The sequence below is a fragment of the Nanorana parkeri genome, unplaced genomic scaffold (assembly GCF_000935625.1).
Source record: "Nanorana parkeri isolate BGI_ZX_2015 unplaced genomic scaffold, ASM93562v1 scaffold1561, whole genome shotgun sequence".
Lineage (NCBI taxonomy): Eukaryota > Metazoa > Chordata > Amphibia > Anura > Dicroglossidae > Nanorana > Nanorana parkeri.
The window spans coordinates 189089-199873 of NW_017307829.1; the positions used below are offsets into that span (position 1 = coordinate 189089).

The 10785-nt window shown below is 43.0% G+C and overlaps 1 protein-coding gene across 1 annotated transcript in view; it reads left to right on the forward strand.

Annotated features, from left to right (window-relative positions):
• The first annotated feature begins 4207 nt into the window (after positions 1-4207).
• The window catches only part of LOC108798793 (cytochrome P450 2C5-like), a 22439-nt gene continuing 15861 nt past the window's right edge, over positions 4208-10785 (forward strand). Inside the window, exons 1-3 of the mRNA XM_018570579.1 lie at positions 4208-4387; positions 6127-6289; positions 9424-9573. Coding sequence (XP_018426081.1) covers positions 4208-4387; positions 6127-6289; positions 9424-9573 — 493 coding nt within the window. The remainder of the gene's footprint in view (positions 4388-6126; positions 6290-9423; positions 9574-10785) is intronic.

The window sequence follows — 10785 nt, forward strand, 5'->3', positions numbered from 1 at the left end:
CTCATGGGATTTGTAGTTCCACCACAGCTGGAGGGCCGGAGTTTGGCTACCCCTGGCCTAGCCAATCAGAGGGCCTGGGGAACATGCTGGAAGAACTAGTAAATATCTGGGACACTTCCTGTTCTGTCTCTTTCCTCCTGGGTGTTTGTCATGTGGGGATACCATCCTAGAATTTCAATTTCTTCCAGGCCATGGGCCTAACCATGGACGGGTGCAGGATCTCTATTGGGAGGACCATCTGAGGGTGTTGGTCAGCTGGAGAAGAGTCCTAGAGGAAATAAGTTGCAACTGTCCCCATATACAGATATGTGAGTGACTGGCTGAGTGGAAAGTATACACAGAGATTGAGAAGAGATACCATTAGAACCTCAGTTGCCAAGGAAGCAGAGCTCTCAAGGAGTCCATCCAGCTCATTTTGTGAACTGAAGTCAACTATGAGAGACTTTAGAAAAAGATCTAGAAAAGATTATGGCCTAGTCCAGTGATGGCGAACCTTGGCACTCCAGCTGTTTTGGAACTACAAGTCCCATGAGGCATTGCAAGGCTATGACAACCATAGACATAACTCCCAGAGGCAGATGTATGTTGGGATATGTAGTTTTGGCACAGCTGGAGTGCCAAGGTTCGCCACCACTGGCCTAGTCTATTGTTTGAGATCCAGTGTACTATAGGGATATCCTGATCCTTGTATAAATATATGAATGGTTCATACTGTAATCTTTGATGCAAAGTTGTTTACTTTAAGTTCATTGCAAAGGACGAGGGGGCACTCTTTGCATCTGGAGGTGTTCCAGACTGACATTCACCCATCAAGCCATTTTGAGATTTGCATAATTCCTCTGTAGAGCCCATTGCTTGCATCATGGCTAAGGCTTTTCAGAGGAGAACTGAGGCAGGACACTGTGGTGTTTTCAGAAAGCTATGTACAGTACCCTGCTGGGCCTTCCCACCAGCCATGATCTGCCTGCATTGCACAGAGCCCCAGGGATGACATCACTGGGTCCAAAATAATGTATTTAATGAAAAATGCAATAGCATATTGATTGCACCTGAATAGATGGTTTAGGCAGCTCAGTGGCGTCACAAGGGGGGTTCGGCCCGCACCCAGGTGACACCATTGGAGGGGTGACACCAAAATGACTTACAGTCATTTTGGTGTCACCCCCCTCTGAAAAGTCGGGCGCTCGGTCATGGACCGAACGCCCGACAGTATCTTGAGAGAGGAGGGGACCCGGCGGCATACCTTATCCCGCCGGGTGGCTGTCTCCTCCTCTCTCTGCTGGCGTCCATCATCCAAGATGGCCGCCGGCAGGTATCAGAATACTCCCGCGCGTGCGCGATGACGAAATAAAGAAACGTATCTCAAAGTAAATATTCCCTTGTGATCCTAACGATTTCTGAAGATAATAGGTTTACTAGTCTAATAGGGACAACAAGCGAACAGGCTAGTATAACTACAATGGCAACGAGTTACATACAAATCTGTATCCAATTTAACCATACACAATACAATCTCAGGAATAAAATAGAGAAAGATATGAAAAATGATCACAAGAATTCACCCCGCACACTGTTAATTAGAATTGTAAACAAAAACACTAATAAAATGTAACCGCTATGATTTTGGAGTAAAAGTTAATTCTTCATATATGATCAATATCTCACCAATCCTTCAAAAGAAAAATGTTCAGAGTCTTATTGGATGAGATGATGGCTCGTTTTAGGCAGCAAGGGTTAAGTCTTTAGCACTGGTCGCTGAGTGACAGTCCTTTTGTTATATCCAGGAAGTTTTCTCTAGACTCTTCCTTCTCCCTCTCCTCTTTCTCTTTTCTTCCTCTCCTTCTTTTTCTTTCTTTCTTCCTCCTTTTTCTTGGTATTTGATATGGTTTGAGAGCATTGTTCGTATTGGCGACTCCCCAACCACTATTTACTTTCTTCCAATTGATCGGTTCAGAAATGGTAGTTGATTGGTTGTTTCACTCATATCGTCTGCACTCAGTTGAGTAAGCCTTGGATGTGTTTGATAACTTACTCAACCTTAGACAATAATCACAGGTGATATCAATCTTGAAACAATAGGGCGAATTAGCTGTCTTGGAGTTTTTATGTTTCTTGGTTAATTTTTGTATGGGGCAAAGATATCCTTAATCCGGGTCTTTCTTGCTTCATTTCTTTTGTTTACTGACCGTGAAGTCTTAAAGGTCTTTCAGCATTGTCAATTGTGATTACATGGTTACTCAAATTCTTAGACTTCATTTGCAATGTTTATCTCTTTGAATTTAGTTGGTTAGTACAATAGCTGGTTCCTCAAGGGTCTCTTGTATTGTTTGCTCATTGCTTAGTTTTGTACACAATAGGCTGTTTTGGTTGATTAATTTATCTGTCCAGCACAGACTTCTGGACCCTTGTTTTACAGTGTACAGAAAAGTTTGATTTTAGTTTTCTGTACAAGTCACAGTTCATCAGTTTTATGTCATTTTTATATAGAAATACCCTGACAGGTCCTGAGTGGAGATACTTCATTTTTCAATCATCAATCACCCACAAACAGTGACAGCGTATAGTGTCTGTGGACATTGTATTGCTGCCTACTGCCCAATCACACCTGCGAGTAATGACCCGCCTCCCGGCTTCCTGATTGGGCTGAACTGCTGGCTGCCGGCTCCATGCTGATTGGCTGGAAAGACAGCTTTCCGGCCAATCAGCATCGAGCCAGTCATACTGCTGGGTCTTTGCTGATTGGTCTGCAAGCCAGCTTTCCGGCCAATCAGCATTGAGCTCGGCCGCAAAGTCGGCTTTTTGCTGATTGGCCGGGAAGCCGGCTTTCCGGGCCAATCACCATGGAGCCGGCTTCCCGGCCAATCATGAAGCTGGGAGGCGGGTCATTTCTCGCCGCCAGGCTTCCTGATTGGCCAGGAAGCCGGCTTGATGCTTATTAGCTGGTAAATTACTCACTGCTATTATCTTCTATCCCCTTAGTTCAGATGAACTGATTCAGGTGAAGTGTCCAATATTTGTTAAGGCTGATTTTTTTTTAAAGTCCTTAAAAGGGGAAAATAGTGGCTTCCGTGACTGGTTGGCCATTTTCTGCTACCTTTGTAACGTTCATGTACGAATAAAATAGAGTTCTGGACTCTTGATTCATGTGATTTGCGCTTCCTTCTGGTTTTCTGTGGACTTCTTAAAGTGACATTAAACCCTCAGATTTTTTAACATAAAACAATACTGTAATGTGCGCCTTACTGTAATCCATGGCTGTTTCCCTTCTCTTTGCTGCTCTTCCTTTTAAATCCTCATATCTTCTCATGCTTGGGGAGAACTTCCCTTTGCAGCTCAGGGCCTCTTCCTGTAGTGCTGGCTCAGGTAACAAACCTATACACAGACACCATGTATCCATTCCAGAGACAAGGCAGTCTGCTGCAAAACAGAAGTTCTGCCCAGCATGAGAACAGATACAGATTTAAAAGGAAGAGCAGCAAAGAGAAGGGAAACAACCATGGATTACAGTAAGGCGCACATTACCGTATTGGTTTATGTTAAAAAATCTGAGGGTTTAATGTCACTTTAAGCTCCCTAAGAATTCCCTAGAGCTCCCTAGGTTTGGCAGCTCTCCACAAAGCAGGGGGCTTCCCAATTTAAGGCCACTGCATGTTACACTGCACTCCTGACTGGTATATCCCTTGGTTCGTTGGGTGCTGAAGTAATAGTGGATGGCACTGCCCGGATCAATGCAGAAATTAATTGTCACCAGCACACCGAAGCGAATGCATGCACATTCGTCTTTATTGACGAGTAAACATCATGTAACAAAGGGTGATGTTTCGGGGCTGCTTAGGGTCCCTTCATCAAGCTCCATATAAGGGTCACATTGGGAAGCCATATGCTATGTGGAGAGCTGCCAAACTTAGGCATTTATGAAAAGACTGTCTGTGAACTATAAATTACCGGGCCCAGTGCCTTACCTCTATTTCAGAGGTCCAGGACTTGGGTTTGTTTCTAGCAAGGGGGCCAAAAACAGAATACGAAACCCTTTGGCAGATAAAAGAGCTCCTTTATATGTATTTCAAATGTGTATTTTACTGTTTGCCTGAAGTTCAGCTTTAATAGGCCTGTTTTGCTGTGCTGCATAGAACAAGTCAATACCTTGTTTGATGACTTCATAAACTGATCCCCTTTTTTCCTATCTCTACCAGACTTTACTGACACAATGACTATCGCTGATCCAGTGACAATGTTACTATCCATCATTCTCTGTGTATTGCTGGCCATTGCCTTTTATGGATGGAGAAGAAAGACCCCCAACTTTCCTCCTGGACCCACACCCTTACCTCTCATTGGAAATATGCACATCCTGGACTCGAAGCAGCCGTATACATCATTGAATGAGGTAATACTGACCTCCACAGACAATTCAGAAGCAAAGCACAGGTGGAATCCCAGAGTGGACAAGCATAGGCACATATTTGGACACCCCTAATCCAATGACATGCTTAGTTCTCATACGGGATTTGGCAAAAAAACCCAAAACAATTGACACAAATTTACAGATTTCATCAAAATTAGCATTTAATTTTGCCATGCAGCAACGCTTAGGGGAAATCTGCTTGAAAGAAAAAGATCTACTTTTAGGAAATCTTCTCATGTTGTATTGCAGGCAAGGTGTGGTGGGGCACCATTTACATATGAATAGCACCACACTGTTGATTGTATGCTAACATGCCCTGTGCAAAATGTTTCACATGTGGCCCTTCCAGATAGAAGATAAATTAGCGGTTCAAAAGAAATAGAATCGTTCAATAACTAAATGTTTATTTGAAGGGAAAAAAACATTATTATTTGTAGTATTGTTATCATTATTACTGTTGTTGTTATTATTATTATTACCATCATTACAAAAAATACTATTTATTATTATTATTATTATTATTATTGCAAAATAACTTTTTAAAACAAATTTTGTCCATTTATAAGCCTATCATAAAAAAAAAAATGATTAAGGGTACCAAATCATGCAGGGTACCAAATAAACGCCATGTGTGTCCTCTAAATATTTTTTAGGTAGGAAATGCAGTCATAAAATTATTGGCAAGTTAAATAGTTTGTCAAACCAATAATATTGTATTTTTGTTAGTTTTTACTGCTATCCGGGGCTTCCTTGGAGAGTTTTCCCCTCGCTTTTTGTTCGCCTTGCAATAAATATTTTACCAGACAGGAAGTGATTAAAAAAAACAGAAATGGAAACCTAGAACCTAGAAATGGGGATACAGTATGTCTGTGCTCAAATTACATAGTTACATAGATACATAGTTAGTCAGGTTGAAAAAAGACACATGTCCATCGAGTTCAACCTACAGATATATGGGGGGAAAAATCCATTAATATACAGAATACAGGGATTTTCGATTTACATATGTTGCAACATATGTTCAAGCTGGCCACATGTTCAACCTGAGTCAAAGCAATTCCTTGATGGCCAACTGCATCATAGTGATCACTCTCTAATCAACTGAGTCAAAGTGATCCCTCTCTGGCCAACTGTGCCATAGTGATATCTTCCTGGCCAACTGGGTCAAAGTGATAACTTTCTGGTCAACTGCGTCATAGTGATCACTCTCTAGTCAACTGGGTCAAAGTGATCCCTCTCTGGCCAACTGTGCCATAGTGATCCCTATTATACTGTACAAATACTTACTTGGTCATAGCATACTTTAACAGACATATAGTCCCATTTTGAGGCAGACAGTTGGAGAGCTACAGACTTAGGTCTGGTCACTGACCTGCACTATACAATAGAAATGGAGAGGGGTTCTAGCCTTCCCCTTCATTAGGAAGAAATAGGGAGCTCCCCTTACTTCGTGTCTGAAATTTTTTTTGTCAGCATGACATGAAGTAATGTAAAACAATCTCTTGAACAGAGTCCAGGAGGATAGCAGTAAAATCCCAGCAGGGGTTCTCATCCTCCCACCACTTTAACTAACATAAATGTTTTTGGCTGTAGACACACTTTATCTCATATATATTGACACTGCTACATTTGGTCTGGACATCTAAACTTCAATAACCTCATGAAGAGGTTAAACATCTGTTGTAAAATATTAATACTGTTGACATCTGGTTCACTTACAGCTCTCGAAGAAGTATGGTCCAATATACAGCATCAAGATAGGAGAGGAAACAATGGTGGTCCTGTGTGGATATGAGACCATAAAAGATGCTTTGGTAAACCATGCTGATGAGTTTTCTGGAAGGCCGATAATACCACTCTTGCAAGAAATCACTAAAGGACACGGTAATATAAATGTTTCCTATTTTTCTTTATGTTTACCTCTCTTTATATGGAATGTATAGGGTTTATTATGTTCATGAATAAACAGCGCCGCATCACTGGTTGCTAAGACATTGGTGGCCCCATAGCATCACAGGTTGACAGAGGTTTGGCAAACTGTCCATATCATCCACCTATTTGACAAACAACTTGGTTTCGTGACAAACTCATGGTTGACCCAAACCTGAAGCTCATCCCTAGTCAACAGCACTCCTCAAATCAAAAGTGGAATTATATGCTAGGTAGTCATGTAAGATTCGTTTCGTTCCGAGTTAAAATTTTGGACAAATATCAGCATATTCGGAAGTTCAGATGCATGAGAATTTCCGGATGCAACAAAACAAACAAATTCATACGAATACAAATTTTGCAGTACTGAAAATTCGTATGCATTCGAATGTTCAGAGATGAACTGAAAAATGTTAGACAATCCCTCCCCCGAAAAAAAGAAGTGTGGGGTTCCCCCCAAAATCCCTTACCAGACCCTTGACCTGAGCAGGGGCCTGGCAAAGCAGGAAAGGGGGGAAACATTGTACACCCCCCCATGCACTATACCAGGCCACATGACCTCAACATAGGGAGCGTGCTTCAGGAGTGGCAAGAGTTGGTTGGGTTTGGACATGGTGGGGCGGATTTTTATGAAAGTGGGCATCCAGATTCCTAAAGCCCCCCTGCCTTCAGATCCCTACAACCACGGGGCCAGGGTTGTGGGTAAGAGGCCCTTGTCCTTATTAGCATGGGGACAGGGTGTTTTGCCTCCCTAATGAAGCATCCTCCCCATGTTGAGGGCATGTGGCCTGGTATGACCACATGATCACCCCCCATTCCCCCCTTTCCTATTTTGCCAGGCAGCTGCTTGGATCAAGGGACTGGTAATGGATTTTGTGAGGGACCCCATGCTTTTTTTTTGCGTTGGGGGTCACCCCTACAATTCCTACCAGACTTCAAGGGACTAGTATGAATTGATGGAGGGCACGCTGTTTTTTAAAATTATTTGTAAATATGAATAAATCTGAAAATGAGAACGAATAATTGAATCCATCCGACACCCGAAAAACAAATACAGGACTGATCGGAATTTTAGATCTGATTTCGAAAATGAAAAAAAACAAAATTAAGAAATCATCCAAAACGGAATCTAAACTAATTGTCTGGCGGCTTACATGCTTATCCATTTTTGTGACCTCAGTTGGGCTTTAAAGTGTTATTAAACCCAGTTGAGAAAATAAACAATTATGTAGCCACACCTACTGAGAGCCTTCTATGCTGAGCCAGGGGGATGATTTACTAAATGCATAGGCTGTTCACTTTGCAAGGGAATTTGCACATTGCAGGGGAAGTTTTCCCTTAGCTGGGTGAATGTGGGGAAATTTCACTTCGCAAAGAATACCCAATCATGTTACTTTTGTTTGCACTTGATTGGGTGATGGAAGTCAGTAAAACTTCACCTCATTCACTAAACTAAGGGGAAACTTCCCTTGTAAAGTGCAAATTCCTTTGCAAAGTATGCAGATTGTTTTCCTTTAAGAAATCAACCCCATTAGGTTCAGGGTATCATCTGCTTTTAAAAGATTACTGCAGTATACGTCTGTTTTTGCGGTGGTTCACTTGTAGGGCCACTATGGAGCACCATTGTACCCCTGTAATGTGCAACATCCCCCCTATGAGCTACAAACTGACGTGAAGCTGCTCTGTGCACGAATACGCACAGATGGTACATAGAGGCTGCTGTGAAAGAGGACACTAACAATATGGGCATGTTTACTGAAATAGAAAAAAAGTATCTGAAACATCAGAGCACATACAAAGTACCATAAACGTACAAATGTTCATAAGACATGTAGTCCCGCTGTCAGGGCTTTGGCTAGAGATTGTGCTCCCCGACCGGCAGTTCTGGAATCCTCCACAACTGGGACACAGAGTGGGGGCTCCTTTCTGGGGTATTGCTTGTTGTTGGGGGCTGACGTCACTGGTTGCCAAGAGCTTGCTCGGACACCAACAACAAAGTCTCAGATTGCTTTGAGCTAGGTGGGGAGATGTGTATGGCCCTTACACATCTCCCCACCCCGCCCGGCCATGCCGCTCTACCCACCTTCCCCACGAGATGCTGCCTGGTTTGTTAGATTAGAGCAGCGGTCTCAAAGTACCGGCCCGCAGGCCACTTGCAGCCCGCGATCCGGTACTATGTGGCCCGCAGCCAAGTGACAAGTCAGGTACACGGACCGAAATAAAGGATCAATTAGTGAGATATATATGTGCAAGGCTAGCTTTTTTTTAATGTGTATGGGGGGAAGTGTATTATTTTACATGTGCAGGGGGAGGTTTTATTTATGTGTATGGGGGGAGGGGGAGGACGGGGGAGGTGTATTAGGCTACATTCACAACTGTATCTTTAGGTGCAATAAGGAATTCCTGCATCAGGAACTTGCGTTTTCCTGCAGCAGGAATGCCTAATCTGGTGTTTATAAGTGGCATCTGTCACATATTCAAGGTAATGATCAGGTGGCAGCAGTTGAATGTAAACGCCTGCACACCGCATGTAAAGATACGTGATATGCTTACATTCGGTTAGGAATCAGTCACTCTCCATGGACGTATTGATTGTGCAACCAGGGAGAGTGTTTTATAACCGCATGTAATCATATCACGTATCATTACATGCGGTGTGCAGGTGTTTACATTCAGCGGCTAACACCTGATCATTACCTTGAATAGGTGACAGCTGCCACTTGTAAACGCCAGATTAGGCATTCCTGCTGCAGGAAAACGCAAGTTCCTGACACAGAAATCCCTAATTGCACTTAAACTTACAGATATGAATAGGGCCTTATTGTGTGTGTATTGGGGTCCGTAGTACCAAACCAGATATAGTTACATTTTATTTTGATGTACGAAATTTGGCAAGCCGGCCCCCATGAGGGAAACAAATTTGTCGAGTGGCCCCCGAGTCAAATGAGTTTGAGACCCCTGGAGTAGAGTGTATTACTTACAGGAGGTCAGCTGGTATTTGCAAATATCAACAGGGGTCATTTAGGATATACAGTGACACTTTATTAGATATGTGTGAACTTATGAAGTTTTATCTTTCTTCTGCTCAGGAATGACTTTTTCAAACGGTGAAAACTGGAAGGTGATGAGAAGATTTACCATGTCCACTCTGCGAGATTTCGGGATGGGGAAGAAAACAATTGAAGACAGGATTCTGGAAGAATGTGACTGTTTGGTGAAAGAGATCAAATCATTTAAAGGTCTTTCTTCTCAAATTTTTGATATCACTGTTTTTTTATTATTATTGTAACGGACATTTCATTAACATTTATTAATTATTAATTTTCAAGGATTTAGAACAGCTTTCAAACGTACAGTAGATATCTAAAGAGGGTCATAAGGACCTCTAGTGTGCCTGGAATCTTTAGCTATTTTGTATTGGATCCTCTCTGTAAAGGCAAACCTGTGCCAGGTACACACTGTGTCCAAATGTATGTGGAAGCCATCCATAATATTGAGTTCAGGGGGGCAAAAAGCCAGCTCCCTAGAGATATGGTTTGAAGAGTTTGGTGTGGAGGAACTTGAATGGTATCCACAACGCCCTGACCTCAACACTACTGAACACCTTTAGGATAAATCAGAAAGCTGATTGTGAACCAAATATTCTCATTGCCCTATAACAGACTCCACCAACCTTGTAAATGTTCTACATTTCTGCTGGCTCTCTGAAAGGTGACAGTGGGGCTTGAGGCACATAGGCAGAGGCAGCAGCCACTGGGCTCAGAGCCGCAGGGAGTAGCATGCCCGGTCTCCGGCTGCATGAGGATACCACCCGACAGCACAGGACCCTGTGGGAGGTAGCAGGTAAGTACACACAAAGGATCCCTGTTTCTGTGCCAGTGATTGCTTGTTGATGACTGTCCATGTCATCTTGGAGTTTATGCTTTCCAATAAAGTGATCTTCCTAGTTGGGTACATTTTAAATCCAAAAGTGTTGGGATGAGACCCTTTTAATGGTCATGTGGGGATTTAGAGATATAGGGGAGGGAGTAGTAGGGTAATCGTAGCTGGAGTAGGTAAACAAATTATTAAGGAAAACAATGTGTTTTAAAATGGGGCGCGATCATGCCAAAGAAAGCAGAGAGGTTCTAAAATATATAGTAGCTTGGCAGTTGATTGGCTGGATGTCATAGTAGGCAGCAGGGCCGGTGCTAGGATCGTAGTCAAGGTGGGCAAGGTGCAATTTCCCGACCCCCACCCCCTGTAAAAACAGGGCATTTTGACAAGTATTGTACTTGTCAAAATGCCCCGATGTTTGCGCTATGGTTTTTAATTTTTTTTCACCCACCTTCGGTGCGGAGAGCAGCGGCAAGTCAGCGCTGGTCCGGTGGGAGGAGCTCCAGGTGGGGTCCTAATTTAGCTGGCCGGCGACTGCCTGAGGTACCGTGCGTGTCGGGATCCTCAGGCAGTCG